Here is a 26,946-nt window from a genome sequence, read left to right on the forward strand (position 1 = left end):
TGGTCCTCCTTTGACCTTAAGAGGGTCTTTAGTGGTCTCACAGGGACCCCGCGGTGTCTCCGGGGAAAAGACACGAGGGGAAATCAGATCAAATGAATAAAAAGCAGCACAGGGAGCTCGGTAATGAGCGTGTGTTGTAGGTCACAGCTGTGTTCTGCTGCAGTGACTGAGGTAAACACTCTGAGCCTCACAGTGATGCTCAGACCAAAAACAAAAAAAAGGACACAAAACTAAGGACAACAGAAGCATCAACTGAAACATCTCAGGGTTTCCACCAGAAAAGATGGAAGCTTCAACCAGCATCACAGGCAATTTAGTGTTGCACACAGTCAGTGCAAGTCTACCAACCTCTGTAATGTTATAAAAACAAGATGAAGACAGCCTATTCCAGCCAGAGATCAGAGTTATTGGACTATTTTAAACATTTTTACACAAGATTTAAGATTGAATAAACTAGAACTTCATTCAGTAGTTCAGTAATGTCTTAAATAACCCTTTTCTTCGCCACACGAGGCAAACCGGATTATTCCTGCAAATAAATATTTCTGATGCCTCTTTTCCTCGAAAGTGCTCCCGTGAGGACTTGGTGGGTCAAGCACAGTCAAAAAGCAGCATGTGGAACCACCGCTCACATAAAGACTGCAGCTTGTAGCTCTTCTATCTAAAACCCAGCAGAAGTTGACGTAGACCAGAGGCAACGCTGGGCTTCTGATGGACTCACAGCCAAATGCCAGGCACAGTTCAGATAGGAAGATCCAACTTAAATTTAAACACACAAACTCAGCCACCTTCTTCATAACAGACTCAGCAGACGCAGACTGGATGAATAAATCAAAGGATTAAAGGTTGCAAAGTGCGGACGCACTTCACCAAACACAAAGAAGCAGCTGTGAACTCTGTGGGAGTGTATTCACGTTAAAGAAGCCCGATGTTTAAATATAGCAACAGTCACCATAGCAGGTGTATATCAGACTGGATCGGCGACAGCGAGATTTATGAGCAACGGCTTTTATCTTCCCCTTTCAACTGTATTTACAGCAGGATAATCCTTTAGTGGGTGATGTTCTGTCTGTGGAGACTCGGTCCTCCAGGAAGGAAGCTGCCTGCAGTCTGTTCTCATTTACTGACAACACTCAGACCTCCATGAGACAAAAGCAGCAGCCGGGGTATCAATAACCAGGCACAGGATATCTGCCAATCAAATACTGACATATCAACCTAAGCACCTGTTTTTTTTGTTGGTTTTTTAGAAGAAACAGTTAACGCATCATTATATGTCAACTAGCCCAATTTCACAAACTTTCTTTCAAACATAGCTGGTATTTAGTTTTCTGTTTTTATTTATAGCCAAAGTTATAAGGACTATATGTTTGATTTTTTACAGAAATACTTCAGTCAGAACATGGAATATCATCTATAGCTGTAAACAAGCCAACTTCCTCTTTTTCATAGACACCTGTACTATAAAGGCACAGTCAGTTGTTTTGAGTTAATTTAATAGAAATTATTGTACTTAGAAAAATACACTGATGAGTGTGTAATTGTGTCTTGCAAAAATGGATGCATTCTCATGAACTCCAGTTGAACTCCATTGAAAAATCAACAGAGCAACCTATCACATTGTTGCATTTAATGAATTAAGTTTTTGGCAAGACCCCCCCCCCCCCCAATAATTAAATCCAAGCTGTAAGAATCTGTGAATGAACAGGCGGCCGTGGGTTATTTTCATTAAAAATCTTTTTTTCCACGTGGTTGACAGAAAATCAAAGTGTTCGTCACCAACTCTGCTTCATGCTTTGTGTGAGGAATGTGAGGATTCAGCCAAACGGAGTATGAATAAAGAAACATTAACAGGAGGAGGAAGAGGTGGAGTTGATCAAACACACCCTGCAGCGCTGGCAGGACCAGTGATTAATGACTGCTGGCAGGAGAGTCCGTTTGACTTTCGGTTCAATAAATATAACGACAGCATTAACAAGGCTGGAAGAATGGAAGCAACTTTTGGATCCATTATTGATGGGAGGAGCCCACACAACAGCTACTACAGATAAACACAAGTACTACTAAGTACTGGGACTATAAATCATTCTGGTCAATACCGAGATGCTCCTTATTTTACACGCTTAGACTTTTGCTTTGAAACAGTTACTGCAGATTTCCCTGAATCCAAAGTATAATTTAACTGAAGACACTAAATGAACTGCGTCTTTTTAAAGAGTTACAAAAGTAAAGTAAAAGTAAAGAAACTAAATGAAACTATACAAATTTTTTTTTACCTGATTAAAGTTGAAAGTCATGCAGGATAATTTTCAACAAATACTCCAATTAATCCAATTTAATTAATGCTTTAATTACTACTAATAAACAGACATCTGTGTATGATGGTGGGATTGTGAGACATCAACAGGCAGATATTGTTTTTGAGTGGATGCTCTAGACGTTGTGGAGCTCTCCTGGTTGACACGCCTTCAGAAAACTGAGTTTCTCTTTTTCAAGATGGAGGACCGCAGGGTGTGTTCCAGCTTCAAAGGGATTGCTATCCAGGCAAACGTCAAAGTCAATCTGGCTGTGGAACACTGGACCGGCTCTTTATCCCAGTTTGCCCAAACAGTGAACTTGGCTTCAGCCAATTCCTGCTCTGGGTTTTCAGGAGTATGGATATCAGGCTGTTGTTGCAGGTTATTTGCTCCCTTGACAATCATAGTGACAGTTTTTCCTTCCGGCAATAAGTCAACCTGTTTCCATGGAGCGATGACATCATCAGGTCAGGACGTTTTGGTGCAGCCAAGGGGCAGAAGATGTGCAGTTCAGTTGCATTATCTCCTTTTCGCAGATGATATACTGATAACATGACCAGCTGACACTGAACCACCTGTGATGACAATGAGTCTGAGGACATAGTCAGGTGTTTACTTTAAACCACAAATCCTTTAATCTAGTTCATAATTTCTACTTATGAAAATCAGCAAAGAAACAGATTAAAGAAGCAGGCTAATGTTATGATTTTAACACTTTACTTCTTCGCTGATATCAATCCACCCAAGTCAGCTAATTAAGGTGGAATGAATCTTTTACTGCTGTACGAGAAGAGATAACTGAGATTCCACTCTTGGAGATGGTGGGAAATAAACGCCTTCTCTTATCTTATACTTGCACTGTTTAAGTGTATGAAGTGGGCAACAGTCCCGAGTAAAGTACCATTACAGTTCATATAGCACTCCACTGTTCATGTCAAAGCGAACACTGCCTCGATGACGCTCCTTCAAACCCCATCTCCTTCCTGTTGGCAGTAAAAAGGCTCCCTGCCTCCGCTCTTTTCTTGCAGCGACTGCATATTTTGTCCTGCTGGTCTGTTGTGGTGAGCAGCTTCAGTTCAGTCCTGAACTCCGGCCTTGAAGAGGCCTCTGTGGAGTCTGCCTTGAATCCAAAGCTTTTATGTGTTGGCCAGGCTTCCCCGGAGGGCTCCTTAAAGGCAACACTTTAGCCTGACTGCAGCTTCAATGGCCTCAAAACGGCCCTCTTTTCATGTGACTGCTGAATATGGAGAGAAAAGGAAGAGGGGCAGGAGGGTGAACCGGGTCAGCTTGCTTCACAATCAGTGGCTTAAACCGCCCAGTCCCAGCTCCATTTATAAAGACTCCTAAATATAAAAGCAGTCTCCAAAAGTCAGCAAGGGTTTTCTGTTGTCTCACATACTGCACTTTTCAAAATCGTTTGAACACAATTACACTATAAACCTCAGTAACTGTGAAGAAGGGCCGACATCGACTACCAACCGAAACTTAGCTTTATACCACTAAAAGCAGACTAAGTAAGGAAGCCCCACAACTGTAGGCAACCTTTAACGATCTTTCCACAGGCTTTGTTATAACTTGTACGTCTTTTAGATCTTGTTGACCAAAGGTTTTCCCTCCTCTTTCCTGACTCAGCATGAACCAAACTGAGTGATTTTAGGCTCTCGGGGAGTGGAAAAGGTGCACTGCTGTAAAGGAAAAGGCCTGGGCTTGATTTATAATCGCAGACAGCGAAGTCGAGGGGTGAAACTGACTATAAAACCACCTGTTCGTTAGTTAACTGTCAATCACAAGCTGTTAGCCACCGAGCTTTCCTCCTACTGAGTAAACCCCCAATCTGACTCCAATAAATGTTGAAATTCATAAATTACAACCATTTTTAAAGTCATATTTAAAATTAAGTTCAAGTTTTAATTAACGGGACATCTTCTTGCAAGTACAAGGTCACCCAGCTAATCACCCAGCCCTAAAAGAAACTTTTGTCATAAAACAAAATCTTGTGTTCAAAGAGTTTTTCTTACAGGAATTTTGAGAGCGGGTTCTTTGAGTTACTCTGGTTATTAATCCTGGACATGCAACTAAACAACTACATTTGATAACTACATCAGTGTAGCACCTCTGAACCTGGTGATAGATATTTCTCTCGTTATGCAATCACACTGCGTTTCATACGTGTGAACAAACACAATAGCATGCAGAGCAGTTTGGACGGGGCGTCCAGCGTGCAGTCACATGTAAAGTGGTGATTATCCAAATAGGCCTGCCTCGGTGGGCCCGTTCTGCGCCCTGTTGTATAATTACCGGTACCGTGAGAGCTGAGAGGCACAGAGACATCTACAGGATGACAACAAATCTATAAAACAGTACATCTCTCTGCTCTGAGCTCTCCGAGTGACAAAACAGCTCATCGGAGAAGAATGTGAGCAGGTTTTCCACCTCGCAGAACAATTTCACACAGCCAATGAGGAGCAGGGCCAGGCTTGGAGCTAAGCCCTCATAGAATAGCTTCATTCTTGGCCGGCTGGTCCTGGTTCTGTTTCCAAAGAAAGGCAAGGACCTCCCAACTGGGCAGCCACATTCCCCTGTGGCTGAAGGACGGATTACTGACACATTATTTTTACTAACCGGAATAATCGCTGCTCCTTATGTAAAGGAAGACTCACTTACAGCTGCCATAAGATAGTAAATCTAACAATGAATAGTGCCATCTTTAAAGCTATTCTCCATGCAGTGCATTTGAATAAACTATTACATAACTTTAGTAGGTCTACTTCTTCAGAAGAGTGTTTTTATTTTAGCTTTTGTGTGGCGAGCACAGCAAAAGCAGTTCCCCTACTACTCTCTTACAGCTGCAACTTCTGATTGGCTCAAGAGGTGCTCAGCAAAGAAATATTCCTCCCGGCTCCACTAGATTGTTTGATAAGGCACAGAAGGCTAAGCAAAATATTTATAACATCAATCAATTTAATTCCATTTTAAAGAAGAGAAGAAGTGAGCAATTTTGGAATATCAAATATATTCAATATCAACTACACAGGTTACAATTATGTCAATCCACCTGTGTTTTAGTACTGACATATGATGTGATACACATGTGCACACATCACATTTCTGAGGTTTTACTCTAGTATTACTATCTGGAGGCAGTGAGATATAACATTACAGGGATGTTCTAGGACAGCGACAACATCTGGATAAACAGGTACAGTTACTCAAACTTAAAACAAAGACCGCAATGTCCCTTAACCCAGGCCAACAAGACCATCATCTTTAAGGAGAAGACACGCCCAGCATCTCCTGCAGACAGTCCACGTCTTCATTGCTTCATTGTGCAGAAGTAAATCATTATTACACTACTGCAGTGTGTGTCTCTTGTTATGGATAAATACTTAACCTCCTAAGACCTGGCGTCCACATATGTGGACATCACATTTTGGGTTATTTAGATCAAAATACTCAATTTTGCTCTACAAGGGCCTGATTTCCTCTTACGAGGCAGCACGGTGGTTAGCACTGTTGGCGCACAGCAAGAAGGTCCTGAGTTCAATTCCACCACCAGGCCAGGGTCAGGACCCAATCAGCCCAAATATCAAAGAGAAATTAAAAATGCATGCCATGGAAGAGTTCGGCTCTTAGGAGGTTAAAGTTCATGATTTCCTATCATTTTTCACCACTTCTTTTCACAGAGAGACACTTTGAGCCATATAAGGTAAAAATGTACAATCTGAGTGGATCTCTAAACGTTGATTCTGTTCATGAACAGAATCAACTTCTGGAGATTTACTTACCTGGATGATTGAGCATGCATCAAGATGAAATCTGAGTGGATGATGACATTTTTATTTTACAGACTTTTAAAGAATACATCACAAACAGCAGCTGAGATATCAGTGGGCTCACACTATGCATGTCACAGGCCCGTGTGTATAAGATTTCAGAAAAGAAGATATGAGTGTGGGAGCTGAAGCGGCTCCATCAGAGAGTCTGAGCGGGCGTGTCCTCCTCATTATACACCCAGCTTCCTCAATCTGCTGTTTACAGCTGGCCGGCTGTCTGACAAAACTAACAATTAGCCTCAGATTTACACCCACCAAGCCAGGTGAGGCTGCAGGCTTCATAAACAACTACATCCACTTAGCTGCTGAGTAGGCACGGGGAAAGGCAAGCAGGGCGACCCCGCTGACCTGCAACACATAAACATCCATCTCCTCGCCTGCTGGGTAAAGGAGGGTCTTATACGCTGCTTCGAGCCCAGGCCTGCAGCTCAGCCGAGCACGGAGTCAGAGCGACGGTCCTGCATACACAGAGCCGTCAGTAATGACAGCACTCTGCTCTCTTCAGTTACAATGCATGAATCATCACTTCCTTCAGCCTCAAGCTCTCTCATTAAAACTTTCTACATGTCTAAACACCCAGCCAGGCTTTATATACAACACCAGGACTATGACATAACAGTGTCAGGCATCTTTATAAACCGTGGCTGAAGCAGGAATCTAGCTTTAATTTATCATTCACCTGGATAACTCTCAGCAATATTTATAAGTAGGGCTGTTCAATTAATCAAATCTTAATCTCGATTACGATCTGGGCTTTCAACGATCATTAAAAATGACTGAGACGATTATTAGCCCCTCCCTCGTGCTTTACTCTCGCGCTGCTCCGTGTGGCAAATCAAGCGCACCTCTCTGCATTTCGAACACGTGTCACAACAATTAAGAGCAGTGGTCTCCAACCTTTTTTGCGCCACGGACCGGTTTATTCCCGACAACATTTTTACGGACCGGCCTTTAAGGTGTTGCGGATAAATACAACAAAATAAAACTAGTACCGGTACCAAAAAAAAGATTTATTCATAACACACGTGAAAAGACCCAGGAAAACCGAGTAAACGATAAAAACAATTACAAAATAACGCTGAAAACCGATAAAAACCCTGGAAACTATACATTTCACACCTGAGCCTCAACTCTCGCGGCCCGGTACCAAACGACTCACGGACCGGTATCAGTCCGAGGCCCGGGGGTTGGGGACCGCTGATTAAGAGGACCCGAGGGAAGCTCGGAAAGCTAAGCAGAAGTTATTTGGAGAGGAGAGTGACTGCTGTTGGTTAAAGAGAGGTAAAAAAAACTTGAGAGGTGTGTAAACATTATGGGTTCAGTCAGACGTGGATCAAGTAGACACAGTGTGTAAACTTTGCTACAGTGTCGTAGCTGCACCACAGAGCAACACTGCAAAGTTCACTAAACATAGATGTTTACATTTTTCATTTATTTTTATATTGCAAACATTTGCACTGTTATCAGTATTTGCACACTATTTTATATTCTTTTTTGACAATCTTTAAAGTCATTATTCAATACATTGTTATTGTTAAATAAATATCGTCAAATAATCGAGATTATCATTTTTGCCATAATCGAGCAGCCCTATTTATAAGCATGCATTACTCCAATATTAGGATTCCACAGATCAGGTGTTGGTGACCACATGCTGATTAATCATGTTCGGTTCTACACTGTTCTGAGTTTACTTCATCCAACAGCAGGGTGGCAGCAGTCTGGAGGTTGTTCACACGTGCTGCACCAGCAGCTTTTCTTTGGTTTTTGGAAGTAAAGGAAGTTTTTTTTTTACTTCCTTAATAAAAACCAAGGGGATAAATTCCTTTATTCAGGAACACTATACATCAGGGGTGTCAAACTCAAACACACAGTAGGCCAAAATTCAAAACTGGAACAAAGTCGCGGGCTAAGGTTAATATTTATTGAAATCTATTTATTCTTCCAGATATAAGAATGACTCTTTTCTTATGGACTCAAACACATTTTGCTGAAAAACTGAATATGGAACAAGCAAAGCTTAATACTAAACAATATATATATTAGCTGTATAATACCAGTAGGCCAGCTCTAATAGTAATTTGGTGTGGCTTTGCGGGCCAAATGTAATTAGGCTGCGGGCCAAATTTGGCCCGCGGGCCAGAGTTTGACACCTATGCTATACATGTTAGAACCTGTTACTAACAAAGTGATAATAAAGTAACATGATATTTAGAATCCCAGTGTATTATTACCTATATGTTGTCAATACAAACGTGAGAGTAAGAAACAGTTTGTGCTCAATCTACTGACCCTGAAGGAAAAGTCAAGTGCGACATGATTTTTTAAAATCTTGATACAGTATTTTCTATATGTTGATGACACACACCACACTATTGGTTTTCATAAATCATAGCACAGCACTTTTCTATGTCAGCCAAGTTGACCTTCAACAGGTTCTTCTCCGTATATCATGGTGAACACACCGTCTTTGCTCTGCTCATCCACACTCAACACTGGGAGAAAAACTGAGCAGGAAACCTGATTTGTGACAAAGTGTTTAAAACTTTCTCTTTTGTTGTTCTGCTGTCTCATGCAGCAGAATCACTGCCTGCCAGGAAAGCGTCCATCAGCCTGCTGAGGTGTTGGTATGTGCTTTCCCTGGGGCTCAGGCCTTACTAGACTGTTGGAGAAGCCTGATGGAGGGCGAGGCTGTGATTCACAGGATAAACTCTGAGCAACAGCAGCAGCTGAGAGGTTAAAGGAGACGCAGATCTGAGAGCAGTTGTTGTAAAACAGATGTGTCATGCTCCAAGTCTGCGAAACAGGTGGGGTTTCCATTACAGCCCAACTTCCACCTCAGAGACTAAAGCTGCAGAGATAAATGCTGCGAGCTGCTTGTTTTCTTTTAATCATCAGCTGACAGCAGCTGAAGGAGGATTTTTTTTTCCCTTTTTAAACCAAATGCATATCGCGTGAGGTCACTGAAGCCTCCGTGACAGGATAAATCAACAGCAGGACACTTGAAAAGATACGAGGACGAATGACTGTTCTGGAGGTCACTTAAGAAGAAGAGGACAAACGGCTGCTGTGCGCCAAACACAAACACAACAATGAACAGGAGCATGTGATTCTTCTTCCTCAGATACAAAGAGGTAAAACAGGCAGAGACACTGAAGAATATAAAAAGACTGGAAGACAGTAAATGTTAAAAATGCCAAAGACATGGAATCAGATCCAAACTACATTTGGCAGTGGGTGGGAATCTGACTCTAATCACACTCTTACCTGTGAAATCATAAACCTGCGAAGAGCTCTTAGTTATCTGAATAAAACCAACTTATCACTTCAGAAGTCAAGGTGATATCCAGGTATCACTTGTACTGCATTGGCCACACAAGTATATATTGTGCCATTTATTTTATCTGTTCAAGAAAATAAAGTGAACAATAATAATTTTACATGAATTTGCACCTTTTTGTTAAGCTTTCAGCTCCACGGTGTAATCACTTCCCCAGTTAACCCTCCAGGCTCATACATTAGGATTGTACTTTTAGGCTTCCATAATGCACATGCGTGGACCATAACCATTAAGTTTATGCTAATGGACAACAATGTCAAGGATCCACGATCCATTTAATTTGCCCATTAATGCACTACTAATAATAATGTATACTTTATTGATCCCTGTGGGGAAATTCCTCTCTGCATTTAACCCATTCACTCAGTGAAGCAGTGGGCAGCCACTGGGCACCCGGGGAGCAGTGTGTAGGGACAGTACCTTGCTCAGGGGTACCTCAGGGTAGCCGTTCAGTGGATTTGAACCCCCAACCTTCTTATCATGGGGCCACCACTCTACCTACTGAGCTATCCCTGCTAAATTCACATTATGAGATTCACAGTAAAGTCAAACCTGCTTCATTACACCTTTATGTTGCATCTTCACATGTAACCATATAACGTGTCTGTGCATGCAATAATATGTGTGTGTATGTATATAGAATACAGTGATCCATCATCAAATCAGAGAAAATAGACTCATTTCTGACTGCTGGCCTGAATTTTGAATCAAAGTGTACTATAACTGCATTCACCTTGTCCCCACCCCCCCAAACACACCAGTACATTTCATAGCATGCAGATGTTTGAGCATGAACTTGATTGAGCTGAAAGTGTCAATTATCTGAGACTACAGTGAGGCAATTCAGTATCAATCTCATAGTATTAATAATCTTGATTTGATGCATGAATGAGGATATGAGCCAAAAATGAGTAAAAACAAAATGAGCCATCATCAGTAACCTTGAGCATTGGTGATCCCCAACATCAACGAACACATGCAGCCCTACTCTACGAACAGCTAGCATCTGTGGCTAATAATGAAACGATTTCATGAATGTGGGAGCAATCCAGCAAACAAACAAACAAACGTGTCCGGCAGCTTTTGCAATCAGAATTATGACCTAAATGCACTGTGATGCCAAACAAGATCAACTCTATAAATTCTCTATAGGCTCCCCTTGTTCAGGGTTTATCTGTACATTTCTTCATTTCCATTTGTGCCATTTCAGTTATTACATGGTTATAGTTATACGTGGTATCCAGTATAACAATGGCTATGGCAGGACAGTCTGAATCTGAGGTATACACTACAGACAAGAAAGAAAATGAGGCCGGCCAGCAGGGTAATGCTGTAAACACATTCCTGATGAGTTTACAGTCTCAGTCGCCGGTTTACAGTCTTACTGAATCCAACTGGATGTTCGTTTTGTACATTCTGGCCTCCGCTAGTGCTCAGAGGACAATAAAGGATGATTGGGGATGATTTACTGTGAGACTGACAGTCCCTCAGTTTCTCTGTCAGATCACTCGTCTTTGATTACATAACATAAAGATGGCAGAGGAGGCCAAGTTTTCACTCCTGGACGACACAAAGCGATACGTGATGTCGCTGTAACTATGTCCATCTTTAATTTAATGTCTCTGATGTGATGTGAGCGTGACAGTTTTGTAAATGTTAGAGCAATAATCACAGTGAAATGCACACAGATGCTGAACAACAGCAGAATCCAGACTGAGAGACAGTGACTCTTAAGGTTCCCCCTGTGATGAGTCCAAATGTCTGCTAGTGTCTGTCAGCTGTTTAGACTCTGAAGGCTTCTCCTGGTTTGTGGGTCGCATTCAAAAACATTTATCCGGCTCTGAATTCAGCCCAGAATTAAACTAAAGAAACCTTTCATTATAATATAAACAGAATGCCCATCCTTCACCTTTCTGTTTGAAATACTCCAAAATATTGACAAAGAGGCACATCGACGTTTGTCACATGGATTTCTTTCTTTTCCAACTACCAACTGTAGTGGAACTGAAATGTCCAGCACTTAACAACAATAAAATAAAATAAAAATCGTACTTTCTGATAGAGACGAAGGTGAGCAGCAACTCTTCAGAGGCAGGAAAACATTACAGTGGGTGGATAATGAAAACTGTTTAATTAATCCTTAATCACAGATAAAAGGTCTTTAAACTGCTGTACACTCACAGGGCTTTCCTGCTTGGAACGGGTGTTTGATGGTGTTAACATCTCTAAAATTAGAAATATCCTGTCTCAGAGTGACGCTGAAAAACTAGTTCATGCATTTATTACTTCCAGGCTAGACTACTGCAATTCATTATTATCAGGATGTCCAAAAAACTCACTGAAAAGCCTTCAGCTAATCCAAAATGCTGCAGCAAGAGTACTGACAGGGACTAGAAAGAGAGAGCATATTTCTCCTGTTTTGGCTTCCCTTCATTGGCTTCCTGTTAAATCCAGAATTGAATTCAAAATCCTGCTCCTCACATACAAGGTCTTAAATAATCAGGCCCCATCTTATCTTAATGACCTTGTAGTACCATATCACCCTATTAGAGCACTTCGCTCTCGCTCTGCAGGCCTACTTGTTGTTCCTAGAGTATTTAAAAGTAGAATGGGAGGGAGAGCCTTCAGTTTTCAGGCCCCTCTTCTGTGGAACCAGCTTCCAGTTTGGATTCAGGAGACAGACACTATCTCTACTTTTAAGATTAGGCTTCAAACCTTCCTTTTTGCTAAAGCATATAGTTAGGGCTGGACCAGGTGACCCTGAATCCTCCCTTAGTTATGCTGCAATAGATGTAGGCTGCCGGGGGATTCCCATGATGCATTGAGTTTTTCCTTTCCAGTCACCTTTCTCACTCACTATGTATTAACAGACCTCTCTGTATTGAATCATATCTGTTATTAATCTCTGTCTCTCTTCCACAGCATGTCTTTATCCTGTCTTCCTTCTCTCACCCCAACCGGTCACAGCAGATGGCCCCGCCCCTCCCTGAGCCTGGTTCTGCCGGAGGTTTCTTCCTGTTAAAAGGGAGTTTTTCCTTCCCACTGTCGCCAAAGTGCTTGCTCATAGGGGGTCATATGATTGTTGGGTTTTTCTCTGTATCTATGAAGCGCCTTGAGGCAACTTTTGTTGTGATTTGGCGCTATATAAATAAAATTGAATTGAATTGAAATTGAATTGAATTGAATTGAACGGTCTCCCTGTTATTTGTGGCTAGTAATAAAGAGATTGCACATAAACCCCACATATACAAAACACTTAGCTGTGGTCCATCTTTGGCAATTATTGTAAATATTACAAGAATCACTTTCGTTGTCACACAGAATGCAAGAGGTTAAAATGAAAAGGTGAAATCTGACCGATTTACAGCTTAAAGCACTCATAAATATTGTGTTTAACATCTGATTGCCTCAAGGCCTTAATACATCCTCCACACTATGCACTTGAACATATAAAAATGATGAGCACCTCTTTCATTGACTTTGGAGTATTTTATCAACTTTTTTACATCTGTGGTGTTACTGGTCAAAAGTTACCGCCATAGGAAATGAATGGGAATCCACTCAACAACCACAGCCCCCCCTCCAGCCACCCCCCACCGGCACCTGACCGGCCCACTGAAGGACCAAATGAAAGAACCATTTTACGACCTACTGAACAACCCACTGAACTGAATTAAGTGGTGAAAAATGTTTGTTGTGCTAATTTAAGACCTGTTAAAACAGGATGGTCAATTTTGACCGGAAGACTAAAGTAAGGGGGGTGGGGGTGCACAGAATTGGAGGGTTAAATATTAAAAAGCTGAAGAACATCATTATTAGTTGACTACTGATAAAAAAAAAAATGCTAGTTTTCATCTTTGCTGTCTCTAGTAAACTTTTTTCTCATAAATTTATGACCAATAAATCCCCCCCAAAAAATCGCACATAAACAAACTGAAAAAAAGCAGACCTACACTTGAGACAGGTTAAATCCTACCATTAAAACCACCTGTAGCATCTGCACTCATTTTGGACCTTAGACAGTACAAAAGTTGGACTCAAAACAAACAAACAATGCAGCTAAGCTGTCCAAGTTACTGTTCTGCAGTTTTATGTGACATTATGAATATTTTTGGTATATTATTTGTATCTACCGTGTATCACAATTAACAGCCAAAGCAACTGTTCCTTAACCACCCAACTTCCCAAAGTTCAACATGCTCCTCTTAACTGTAGGGAGTAATTACAGCCAGTCGTCCACCCACTAAACACTGTTCCTACAGTATGTTTAAGGTGCAGGACGTGCTGCTGCAGAGCTCACAGTTACACAACATGCAGCTCGAGGCTAAACTCTGGAAATACATAATGAAAATCAGACAGGTTTACTGAAGGAGCTGAAAGATACATCTGCAGGCCATCATAGAGCACAGAAAACTACAACTGAATACCGTCACACACAAATATCGGGCCCTGGAGGGAAAACTGTTACTTCCAAACACACCCCTAATGACTGTTATCCAACTTTAACCTGACATGGTATAAGATAGTGACACACAGTCAATCCTGAGATCAAATCCAGAAGTTAGTGAAGAGACTTGATTATAAAAGGACTTAAAGTTTAAGCATTGAATAAAATAAAAAGTCAGGAGTTTGTTTTTGTCTTTTATGAGAGAGACTAAATCCCTGCATGGCTTCCAAAAGTCCATTTACTGCTACAAGTATCAATGAGAAAAGTTGTATAATTGCCTATATTACTCATAACTAAATTTATTTTTTAAAATAAAAAAAAATACGCATAAATTCATCCTTGTGAAAGCTTTATTCCATTTCTTAAAACCAAAGAGAGAGAGGCGCACGAGGCTAATTTCAGCTTAAGCTAGCAAGAGTTAGCCAAACCGCCAAATCCGTTAAACAACCGTTTGAATTACGAACTTCCGGTCAGGACTCTATCAGGCAGAAAACACACAGAAATCTTCACCGCACCGCCACTGAGGAGCTGTCTCCATATTTAAGGACATACCCATCCTCCATTTAGGCTAACAAATTAGCTAACAGGTGTGGCTAATGTCAGGGAGTCAGGTTCAGCTTGAAACCGACCCTGGTGCGCGGTATCCGGTTGTGTATGTGTGTGTGTGTCCACACTCACCACTGTTTGGAGTTCTTCCTTCAGCCAGGATTCAGGAACATTGTTGTCCTGCTTCAGCGCTTTATCACAAATCATCCTTCCAAATATATCCACAGGAGACCTACTTTCACCCCTTCACCTGCATGGCGTCTGCACTGTGCGTGCTCGCTCCACAGCGCCCCCTGCAGTCACGCAGCGTGCTGTGCTGAGCTGCATGTTTCAAGTAAAGGAAGAGCCAGGGTACAAACAGCTAAATTCAAATACCATGCACACCGTGCTTACTTATGCTACTCTCCATGAACTGTGTACCACAGACACTACCAAAGACAGATTTTCACTTTAAATTGGATGAAACAAGAAGTCACATGTCATATCAAGCTCGTGTTAAAATAATAAACAAAGCCTGCTTTACATGATAAAATAGACTTTTCTGCTTATTTAAAGTAGGGAATAGATTTGATGGATATAAAAAGTAAGACTGTTGAAAAACACAACAATTCTGTTTAAGGCACTGCTTATTTAAATAGTTTTGTGAATTTTGTGAAATCGGCTGATATTTTCTGTTTGACTTTGTAAAAAGTTTGAATTCATTTTTATGTTAGTTCAACTCAAATTCAAATTTAAACTTTTCCTTTTTAGGCTGCACGTTAAATGACGTCTGCAGAGGTGAACTACAAAGCGAGCTGCATTCAGAGATAATCTGATTATCAGTCTCCTCGTCAAGACCTTGTTTGTGTACATACCAGCACATCTGGCAGCAAATCAGGACCAACAAAAGTAAAGAGAAATATTTGTACAGTTTCAGCACGGCCAGATGAATGCATGTCGGTTCTTGTTTCAACATGATGCATACAGTGCGTGCTGTAAGGCTTTGTTCAGAAGCATTGATAACATACAGCTCAATGGGTTTACATTTACACACAGCCCCTGGCTTGTTACAGCTATAACAAGCCAGGTATTTAACTTGGTAAATACCAGGCTCTGGTATTTAACTCTGACGCTTTTAAATGTTGAAAATACTCCTGAACCTTCTGAAATTAACTAAAGTTGTCGGCCCAATCTGAAGAAACAAAAACTATGAGTTTAACTGCCAAAAACATCTACTGTGTATTGTCCTGAAGAGATACTGACAGAAGCTAAAGAAGGGCTGAACTGTACTATGAGTGTAATACGAGTTTGTACCTCAAGATGGTGCTGTGAGTGAACACAGCTTTATTTTAAATTGAAGGTCAGGAGAAGGGTTAAATTGAGCTGAAACAATAATTGAATCTGATTGGAAGTTTCATACAAAGTACGAATGAGTTAATTTTCATGTGCTGCAGTCTAGCACACACTGTGGCTGTATCCCAATTCAGGGTCTGCAGCCTTAAAGTACGCAGTCTCAACGATCCTCAAGGACCACGTACTTAAAGACCGCTAAGGCCGGAAGTGCGAGGCTTGTGAAATGGGACGGTCTAACCTCCATTGCGCTGCCCAGGTTGCCTAGCAACCATGATACTAACAGCTGGAAACGTTTCATACAGCTTTGTTTGACAGAAATGAAGGAGAAAATCTTTTGTTCATTTGTTTGTTTCTACATGAGCTTTGATCATTCTCTGATTAAGCTCAGCTATTGAACGTCGTATATTTTAAAGTAAAGGCTGTAAAACCAAGTTAGTACAAACGTCACTAATGTCACATAACTTTGCCGACATGTGGCCAACAGTAATGTTTTAATGTTCTTCGTTATTAAACATTTGCACATAAATAAGTGACATAATATTCAGTACTTACTTAAAGTTTACTCTTTGGGCGCCCCTCATCCGCCATTTTTTTCAGCAAAATTATCCACACCCACCGCCGCGCTATGAATTCTGGGATATGATGGGCCACGAAGTCTACACGGCCACATCCTTAAAATTCAGGGAAATGAAGGACGCGTTTGAGGGCTGCATTTCGAGCAGCCTTCGAATTGGGACACAGCCACTCTGTCTGCCAGCTTAGGGTATGTGGCTGTGTTTTCCAGAGAGGGGATGTTTGCCTTCTTTGCATCCATCATAGTAAAAGTCCTGCAAATGAAAAATCCTTCACAAGACCAGAGGTATTCTAAACCTATCGAGCGACATTAATGATGAAAATGTCAGAAGTAAAAAACTTCCCAGAGTATCGAATGTTTTACTGCTGTAACTGAAACCAGCAGAAAGAACATAAAGCACTGAAACTCTGGGGTGGAACCGACTTTTAGTCCAGCACTGCACCGTTTGAGAACACTTCAAATTATGTTCACTTTACTAACATTTATTTTAGGGATGTGTGATATTCTGAAGGAGAACTGTAAAATAAATGTCAAGTAAAAATATAATACCTCGTCTTAAATGAGATGGAGCAGAAGGATAAAGTAGCATAAATTACTGTGTATTATAGTATTTCTGTGCACTGCTAAGGTACATTACAGTGTACAGGTGTAGTTTAAAAACATCTGTCCACTGATTGGTGGTTGCATTCTGAGGGCGTTTTAGGTTCTGTTACTAGTCTTGAGTAACAGTATCAGACGGAGTGAAGCATGTTTCCCTCAGACATTAAAAGTAAAGCATCAAAAGAGTAAAGCAGGTAGAATAAATTAGCACGGAGACAGGTGGGTTCATTCAGAAAAACACTCCTCACATTTATTGACTCTTGGATCTCTGGGCCGAAGCCAAAGCTAACACACATTTGGCACAAAGACAGACACGATTCATTGGATTTTTCCAAACAACGGCCCGAATCACAGGCCAAACAGACGAAGACCTGCCGCTGTGCAGAACGTTCCCCCGTCTCAGAGATTCAGGCATCACTGCGGCAACGATCGACTGGACACGGCGAGGTCATCCCCTCGCATCCACCGCATCAGCTCCAGGTTCAAGTATGTTTACAGTGCGAAGACCTCTCTACAAGCAGCGACATGTTTGCTGTTATCACGGCTGCAGCACGAGGCGACAGCAGAGACGAAGCAGATCACAGCAGCCTGCTGCAGCCGCTCAGCGTGCACTTCACTCCGTCTCAATTCAGGTCTTTGCACTTCAGTTATTTACACATGCGCTGCTACTTTGTGTTAGCGTTTTCAAGGGGTAGCTTCAGCCTAACACGCAACGAGGAAGGAAAAAGAACAGAAGAAAGACCAAAATGTCTAAGTGATCATTAATACTTTGTATGGTTTGTGCTTGGGGTGCCAACTTTACCTGTGTGAAGTTACAAAAACAGGATGCCACAAAAAATATGTATCGGTCGTTTTAAAGCAAAGCTGATTAATTTTTGAATCAAAATATTACAAGATTCTGAGATGTTCTCAGGCGCTTCGTTTTAAATGAAGGACAAAATAAAAATGTGTCAGTTCAGCGAGCTGGAACAGGCGTTGGCGTGTTTACTGAGGTTGAGATGTTGACATTTCTGTGAGTCAGGTGGCTTTGCGAAGACTTTTATTTACTCTGAATGTCTTAAATCCTGCACTCTAGTAAAACAAAAACCTAACAGCAGCTATACTGTTAGGGAGTTTCAACTTAAAGATCAATAAACTGAAAATAAAGAACTGTAACCTTCTTCCATCCTGCAGCTTCCCGTGTGACACTCACAGAGAGTTTTATAATTAGCTCCCTCCGGCTGAAATGTTTTGAAGTGCAGGTCAAAGCTGGATGTCGCTTCTGGGTCTGAAAAGTGAAGCCAGTGCAGAGCGTATTATGTCTAATGGCCAGCAGGGGGCGTCTCCTCTAATTGTAAAAACAAAACCCTATATTTGGATTTGTATGTATATGATTATTCTATATTTATTACGGCACGTTCCTGATGAGTGCATCGTCTAAAACTCTGGTTTCAAGTTTTACTGAATGCAACACGATGTTCATTTTGGAAATTATGCTCCCCTTTAAACTAAAACGGAGGATAAAGCCGGCTATGATTTACGGCACAGCTCTCTTGTGACTGTCAGAGCCACCTCGGCCCGAGGCTTCAAACATGATGCTGTCTATTATATACAGTCTAGTGAGATCTCATGTCAGTGTTTTGTTCTGCGTGCTTTCTGGATTGAGAGGCCGACGGGACTTTGAGGGCGAAGCTGAGCGGCTGCAGATGCTGCAGATTTGTGATCAGCTGAGTAAAAGCAGCTCGATGAGACGTTAAGGCAAAAAAACATTCTTTGGCAAAACAAGAGAAAACTAAAGAAACCATCACACAAACATGTTTGCCTGCTGGTGGGATAAGAACGTGCGGACGGCCCGGAGACTGTCGTCCACCTCTACACACACATACACACACACAGAAAAACACATAGACATGAACACTGAATCAACACACAGCTGAACACCGACACGACAGAGTAAGGCAGTTACAGACGGACGCACGCCATAGATATGTTCATTATGCTTGTTATTACACACTTTGGTCATTTAAAATAAACTATTCTCTAGATTTTATATGTCTGCAGTTTTACAAAATACATTTTCAGATTTTTACGGTTTACGAGCAGCTTTGACAGAATAAATACAAACATTCAGATTCGGAGCGAAGCAAAGAACTCTGTCAGAAAAGCTTCTATCAGCTCAGCTTAAAGGGTGGCAGCAGGTGGAGGCCTTAACCCCTCTGTGCAGCAGCGCCCCCTGCTGCTGTCTGCAGTTGGGTTTTACAATCTGCACCAGAGGTTTTGCCTCAACCAGCAACTGATTAAAGGACATTTAAAGGAAAAAACTTGTGAAGGTATTTGATTAGTAACAAATCAACATTAAACAGGTAAAATCAGGCCCAAGTCAGCAGCTGCAGAGAGGGGTTTGAATGCACTTTACTACAACCATGTTATGTTTTATTCATGATCTGTGATTATATTGCACTCACTATGTCACTTATAACTCCTTCACTTTGTAATAAACTACATAAAATATGAAATTGTCGTCCAACTTGCAATCAAATGGACTTTGTTAATGTCCATCTGCAGCAAGAATATTCTGATAAGTGATTAGGTAGTCATAAATTGCGGATTTGATCAATAACACACAGATTTTCCTACGCAGACCTACAGCAGAGCAGCAGCGACACTGAGAGCTGATTCTGTCCATGAGTATGAGGCCAAACAGAGATCAGACAGTTCACGTACAGACTCAAACAGACAGTGAAAGGATCGACTAAAGAAGTTTGTCTGCAGGACTTTCTTTCACTTTGACTTCACGGCCCTGGTCGTGCTTTTAAAGTTACTTGTAACTCTCTCGCTGTTTGCCATCCACTCTCAGACGTCAGGATAAATAAAGCTGGCAGACGTGTTTATGAGAGCGAAGAGCTGACAGGAAGCTGCATATATAATCTTTACTAGAACGCTGATGTTTAAGGTGCCTCGGTTTTATGCCCACTGTGAGGACATCCATCTGTGGTGCTAGCGGTAGAGCTTTGTCTGATAATCACTGGGTTGGCAGGTTGATTCCAGGCTTGAGTCCCTCCGGATGGTGAACAGATAGTTAGTGTTTCGTGGCCTCGCCACTTTTAAAATGAATCAGAAAGCCTTGAAGGGAAACTTCTCTTGGCTCTGGACTTAGATGTTGATTAGCCTGCCACTAAAAATAGCTCAAGATAAATACGCTATGTCCTCCTGTTTATCTGATAAAACTACAGAGAGCTTTCTGAAGGAATTACCAAACCTTTTCAGAAAGCTTTAAGGCTTCACTGGGCTCAGAGCTGAGAGCCACAGACTGAGAAGAAACGATCGCGATGAAACAGCAGCAGGAACTCGGCTAATTCACTCAATCATGTCCAAAAACTACAACCGCGTGGAGCTTCGGAGTACCATCAGTCTGACCCCCTTTACCCTGCTTTGAGGTCAAAAGACAAAACTCTGCGTTTTTGAGGAAAATGAAAAGGCTAAAGAGGCGGAGACAGGAAGCTGAAAGCCACGAGAGACACAAACACACGGCTGCTTTGAGTCTGAACATGATAAAATCTGTAACATCACACCGTTCACCTGCCTAACAGTCACCTGAATCTGAACACCTGTCTGCACCTGTGTCGGCTGGTGACGCGCACATGAAAAGCAGCAGGTGACCTCTGACCTCTGCAGGTCGGTCACATGGAGCTCAGGCTACAGGAGAGAAGATCAGACCTGCTAAGAGGTGCAGCTGTGGGAGGATGGATGATGAGCTAGTTTCCTATTGGACGGCCTAACAGGAAGCACATCACCTGATGTCTGTGAGTATCCTGAAGCTGCTGATTGGTGGAGTCCAGCCCTGACGGCTGATGTTCCACTGATCTGGGATCTGCTGTTACAGTTGGGTGGGGCCTCTGCTGTGAGGCTCAGGAGGGGGCGATGTCACCAGGCTCCTCAGGTACACACAGGGGATCCTCCTCCTCCCAGAGCCAGGGGCGGAGCTAGGTGGCGGCGGTGGAGGCGGCAATGGCCCGGGGGGCTTCAGGGAAGACATGAGCGGCTGCATCTCCGCAGCCGCTCCCCCTTCCACGTCCTCTTCTTCTTCCTCCTCCTCCTTCTTCTTGTCTGGGAAGAGGAACGAGCCCTGAGACACCTGAGGTCCGATGGAGAAAGTGCTGCCCGCTGCGCTGCCGGGTGGCGTGTAGGAAGCTGGGCGGGGTCCACCCAGCCTGGAGAGGGCGCTCACCCGTGGGTGGACGGGCTCAGCAGGGGCCGGTGGGGAAGAGATGCTCTCCAGAGAGGAGATGCTCTGGTTCCAGGCCTGCTGGAGGTCCACTGGGATGATCTTTGTGGCCTCCAAAGACACGCAGGGGGGAGGCGAGCCCAGACTGCCTTTCCACGGCAAATGACTGTCTTCACTGGTTGGTGAGGAGGATGCGGGTGGTGGTGAGGGCGGTGCAGGTGGTGGTGGTGGTAGTAGCGGAATTTGATACCCTTCCAGAGCTGCTGGCACTGAAGGATGAGACACAACAGGGGGATAGTTACTGAGCAGCGAGGCTTGAAAGACTTAAAGGTTCATACTTTAAGAAAAGGAGGAGATTCTGATGCTGCTTTTAGTTAGTCATGTGACTTTAATCAGACGTTCACCTCAGGGACTGCAAATCAAAGATGGATGTAGCTTCTGGATCCAATAAGTAAAGCCGAGACTGAAGTGCCCAAAATCTGCAGTCTTCCTAGCAGCCAGCAGGGGGCGACCCCTCTGTTTCTGGCTCAGTTAAAGTCTATGAGAACATGTCCCTAAAACTCACTTAATCTGTTAGCTCAGTAAACACTTCCTGATGACTTCACAGCTTTATTTGCTGGTTCAGTTCAGTTTGTGAATGCAACATGATTTTAATTTTGTAATTTATGGTCCAAGGGCCAGTGTCCTGCAGGTTTTAGATGTGTCCTTGATCCAACACAGCTGATTTAAATGTCTAAATGACCTCCTCAACATGTCCTGTAGTTCTCCAGAGGCCTGGTAATGAAATAATCATTTGATTCAGTTGTGTTGACCCAGGGTGAGATCTAAAACCTGCAGGACACCGGCCCTTGAGGCCTGGAGTTCCCACCCCTGCTTTAAAGCACGTCTTCCTTTGGATTAATAAGTTGCTACATTATGAGCTTACTGTGTCCCTCTGTCTGCCGCTCCACTCCTCACTTATTACATCCAGATTCACACACACAAGAAAGTCTGAGGTCCACTGACTTTTTGAGTGACACAGTGACGTTTTACCCGATTTGGGTCGCTGCTTTGGCGTCTCAGCCTTCCGAGCTATGAAGGTGATCCCGACGTCTTCGTCTTTCTCTGGATCTGAATGTTCAGCTTTGTCCTCCGTCTCCACGGGAACGACCACCGGATCTGAACACAAAGACAGAGAATCACATCTGCTGATAGGTGGAGACATTACCTTTAGTCTGTAGCTCTATTTGTATTGTGCAGGACACATGAGCTCAATCTCAACCTGTGACTTTGTGTCCTGTGAATAATAAAATCCTCTCTGATGGCAGAGGAATCTTCCCTTAGACGCTCAGATGTGTGGATGCGTTGGTAAGTAGAAAGAGCCCGCTGAGGCTGCAGCGCTCTCTCTTTATTTGCGTTACCTTTGTCCTGCCAGCTGACGTTACGTCTGGGTTTATCGCTGCTGTCCTCCTTGACGTCGGATCCTCGCCGCTGTTGAAAGGGGAGAGAGCAAACGCAGTGAGCCACAACAGGAAGCAGCCGGCCTTCAATCAGCAGTCCTTCGTGACAGACAGCGGTAAAAGCCTCTGCGCTGTAATCCAGCAACCGTTTCACAGTCTCAAATGTCATGTTAAGTTAAACAGACTGACGCAGGGATCCATGTGCGCGTTTAGACATCTTTGTGAGGACAGAAAATTGGATTGCTACTATACTTGTGGGGACAAAGTGCCCGTCCCCACAAGTTTAAGACTCAAAATCCCTTTAAAACCTTTAAACATTGTCTCTCTCTTTCATCTTCCAGCTGCGTCACTCAGTATGAAACGTTTACAAAAGTCTAAAATATAGATTTCCTTGGACCCGTCCAACGACCGATCCACCACGTGTCCATAGTAATCTGCGGACTGCACCGTGTCATTTAGAGGGCTGTTAGTGGTAAAATGGGATTCTTTGTGAAAACAGGTTCACTCCAGAATGTCTTTTTCTTTCTTTGTTTTTAAGAAATAATCCAGTCATTTTCTGTCCGTCTGGTTCTTTCTGTTTACTGAGCTTTCCGCTGCATCATGTCTGCATAAATAAAGCTGAATGAATAACTCGCACCTCCATAATCAGCTTCGCCCACACGACGCAAACAGCGAAATTTCGCCATCCAGCCGATCCGTCAGCCTCTCTGTGATATTATGGACCTGAGCTGGAAACTAGCAGGACTTTACTGAGCTTACAGAAGATATACGCCCAATAAAAATGCTAGATTTGGAGCAACGGTGAGAACAGATGCATGATGTGCACTTTAAGTCCCAAAACAAGCCCAGTGAGAGCAGAGCAAAGCCAAGCTTTAAACAACTGATGGGGCGATCGTGGCTCAAGAGTTGGGAGTTCGCCTTGTAATCGGAAGGTTGCCGGTTCGAGTCCCGGCTTGGACAGTCTCGGTCGTTGTGTCCTTGGGCGAGACACTTCACCCGTTGCCTACTGGTGGTGGTCAGAGGGCCCGATGGCGCCAGTGTCCGGCAGCCTCACCTCTGTCAGTGCGCCCCAGGGTGGCTGTGGCTACAATGTAGCTGCCATCACGAATGGGTGGATGACTGGATATGTAAAGCGCTTTGGGGTCCTTAGGGACTAATAAAGCGCTATATAAACCATACCATAACTGATCAGTTTGTCTTCATAATCTTTACCCATAAAATTTTTGCTGTGGGTCTGACACCAAAGGAAACATTTTCCAGCTACAGTACAGTAGATGTAGAAGAAGAAATACTTTATGAAGTACATCTACTGTACTGTATTTTCCTCCATCATCATCAGGAGTCATCTGATCGTTCCAGATCCATTCAGTCCAAACAGAGCAGGTCATGGGTTTTCTCTTGATTTTAAAAAAATACATTGTTCATGCTCAGAAAAGTGATTCTTAATCGCAAGCATTTTACTTCCTGGTTCATTAAAGGTGAAAAAAAATCCCAACCAAACTAGCAAAAACCAGTCTGTTATTTCAGCATCACAATCATTCTGTTTAACAAGAAGAGACCGAGGACCCTGGGACCGACTAAATCCTGGAACAGTCTAAAAGCTGTACCTAAAAAACTGGCGTCTGGTGCACTAAGCAGAACTTTCTGTTTTCTCTGGACTTTGGTTAAAGCTTGTTTTGGCGACTGATGCGTCTCACCTTTTTCAGGCTGCGCTCCTTCTTGTGGCGTTTGTATCGGGTGGATTTGAAGGTCTCCATGCGGCTCCTCATGTTCCTCTGAAACACCTCCCGGTCCTGGCGCTCCTGCTCCCCCAGCGACATGAAGTGACGACTGTAGTGGGACTGATACTGAACACAGAGGACACCAGCCTCAGCCTCACGCACTCAAACACATTTCATTTCCCAGTGAGACCTGCTCCTCTGTCCTGATCTTCTTTAAAGATCTCAATAATGACTTTAAAGACCCTGAAACATCTTGAGTGCCCTCCAACACAATCTCCACAACTTTAAGAAACCTTGGGGCTCCCTGAAGGAAAAAACGTACCCGTCTCCTGGGTTTGTACAGGTTTCCAGCGAGGACATGGTGCGTCTCCATGTCCTCCTCCACTTTGGCTCCAGGAATGTTATCGATGACCTGGAGGTCCAGACACACGCCGCTGCCGTTCTCACGTCTGGAACAGACAAACATCAGCGAGCATTCAGGCCAGTCAGAACTGAAAAGCTCACAAAGAGTTTGATAATTCACTTATCAAAGGGCGCAGGGTGAAATCTGCAGATTCTGCAGTCATGTGACTCACAGATAGTTTGTGACGTTGGTGACTTCGGGGAACGAGGCTCTGCTGGCCATCGAGGGCAGAGACAGTCTGGCTGAGGTCAGGACGTTCCCACCCTACACACACACACACACACACACACACTCTTCAAAACATGTCTTACTGCAGGTGCACTACTTGCAAATCACCTGGTGGTACAGTTTGGTGGTTCAAACGAAGCGGTGACCTCCACAAAATCAAATGAAACCAACAGCGAAGCACCAAAACTTGCAGTTCCTTTAATGACCACCAGAGGCCCCAGCACTGAGTCAGTCATAAACAGTATTAAATCTGAGACCCTCCTCATTTGTTACAACCCACAGTTAATGTTTTTGTAACCATTTTTGTGGTTTTCTGACAGGCAAAGGGACATTTCACCCTGAAGTCAAATTAACAGGAGCCACCTGAGGAATTCCAAGCATGTCCCACTGGGAGGAAGTTCCAGGGTAGACCCAGAGTGGATATTCCCACCTGTTGTGCTGTTTATCCATCAAACTAAAAGTCTGTTTCCAGAAATGCTGACCTGGTTTCTAAGAAGATAAACCACAAAGTTTTCTGTAGGAAAAATGATACAGTTACTTAATTTTTAAAGGCTGCGTATGGAAGTTCAGAATCCTATTTTGGGATGGATTTTTAGGGGTGGAGATTTTTATGCTGTCCTAAGAACACATATGATGGATTGTCATATAATAAAAAGGCTGTCTCGATGTGAAGCAGCGTTCTGCTTCATGAAACTTTCCTGTTTTCCTCATAAATCTGGTGCAGGGGTTTTCCTCGTCTCGGTTGGTGGGCTGATAAATAAAACTCACCTCTGCTCTGACTCTAATGTCGGCCCCACGGGGGGACTGAGCGTCAGCCTGGAGGCCCCTCACTGTGTTTCAGGCTGATTTATTAAAACGCTCAGCTTGTGCAGGTGCAGGTCAGACTGTTTGTGTTTCACTCTGCTGAACAGGAAAGTTCACAGTCGTGAAAGGAGACGCCAACAAGTCCAAAATCAGAGCCAGCTCAGTCTGAGGACACTGAGACAGATTTTAAAGGACCTTAAAACTGGAAACCTTTCAAAGCCATAAAAGAGACGATTTCATGTCTTTTCACAGGCAACTTATCTCCAAAGGTGGGAACTTCTTTTGTCAGAGAGGTCAGTGTAGTTATTCTTCTTCTTCTTTCAGCTGGTTCCTTCAGGGGTCACCACAGCAGATCATCTGTCTCCATGTCACACATTCCCAGCATCCTCTTCTGTCACACCCACGCTCTGCACGTCCTCCTCCTCTGAAGTCTTCCTCTTTTCCTCCTGCCTGTTAGCTCCATCTCCATCCTCCTTATATATCGCTATCCCTGCTCTGCCTCTCTGTCTCTGATGTACTCATTTATAATCCTGGTCCAGCTCGGCCTCCATCTCCAAACCACACACAGTGTTGGGGAGTAACGGAATACATGTACCGCCGTTACGTATTTAAAATACAAAATATGAGTAACTGTATTCCGTTACAGTTACCGTTTAAAAAGGTGGTATTTAGAATACAGTTACTTTGTTGAAATAAATGGATTACACGGCGGTACTTCCCTGTTTCATATTGTGGCGGGTCAGGACTGTTTGGGTTTTGTTTGACAGCTACGTTCTGTTGTTCCAGGCAGCGTTACGGTTGCCATGGTTACAGGGTGACGCTCTCTCTCTGCGTGTTTCCTGGGTGAGAGAGCGCCTGTTGTTGTTGTGCTAAGCTAATAGGCAGAATGCTACAGGTATAGCTCTAAAGAATGTAGCATCATGGGCAGTGTAGTCCGTGCTGCAGGGAGAATGGACTGCCATACACGTTATGTGTCTGTGAGCGAGGGAGGGAGAAAAAGGAAAAGTACGAGCTGTCATCGAGCAGAAACGGGAGCTGGAAGCATGTAAATATAATAATAACCACTGCAGCCAAGAAGAGAGCCTGACGAGCCCAGTTGTAAGTAAGCTATTAAGACTCGACTGTACACCGTGTTCGTGTTTTCCTCTGAAACAATAAGTTCTGTTGGAGCAGCCTTT

General features: G+C 43.1%; 2 protein-coding genes across 4 annotated transcripts in view; both read right to left on the bottom strand.

Moving 5' to 3' along the window:
* The window catches only part of plekhg4 (pleckstrin homology domain containing, family G (with RhoGef domain) member 4), an 82,921-nt gene extending 68,117 nt beyond the window's left edge, over positions 1-14,804 (bottom strand). The window contains exon 1 of one of the 2 annotated variants that reach the window (XM_085183669.1): positions 14,596-14,804. In XM_085183669.1, the coding sequence (XP_085039795.1) occupies positions 14,596-14,670 (75 nt within the window). In that variant the 5' untranslated portion in view covers positions 14,671-14,804. The remainder of the gene's footprint in view (positions 1-14,595) is intronic. The other variant, XM_085183744.1, reaches the window with a different exon arrangement.
* Positions 14,805-17,193: 2,389 nt separating this feature from the next.
* slc9a5 (solute carrier family 9 member A5) overlaps positions 17,194-26,946 on the bottom strand; it is a 33,392-nt gene continuing 23,639 nt past the window's right edge. For both annotated transcript variants that reach the window (XM_085154567.1, XM_085154574.1), the window contains exons 11-16: positions 24,909-25,000; positions 24,656-24,782; positions 24,310-24,459; positions 22,574-22,643; positions 22,206-22,331; positions 17,194-21,442 (exon numbers count right to left, since the gene is read on the bottom strand). In XM_085154567.1, the coding sequence (XP_085010693.1) occupies positions 20,826-21,442; positions 22,206-22,331; positions 22,574-22,643; positions 24,310-24,459; positions 24,656-24,782; positions 24,909-25,000 (1,182 nt within the window). In that variant the 3' untranslated portion in view covers positions 17,194-20,825. The remainder of the gene's footprint in view (positions 21,443-22,205; positions 22,332-22,573; positions 22,644-24,309; positions 24,460-24,655; positions 24,783-24,908; positions 25,001-26,946) is intronic.

Source organism: Neolamprologus multifasciatus, chromosome 1, assembly GCF_963576455.1.
Source record: "Neolamprologus multifasciatus chromosome 1, fNeoMul1.2, whole genome shotgun sequence".
Lineage (NCBI taxonomy): Eukaryota > Metazoa > Chordata > Actinopteri > Cichliformes > Cichlidae > Neolamprologus > Neolamprologus multifasciatus.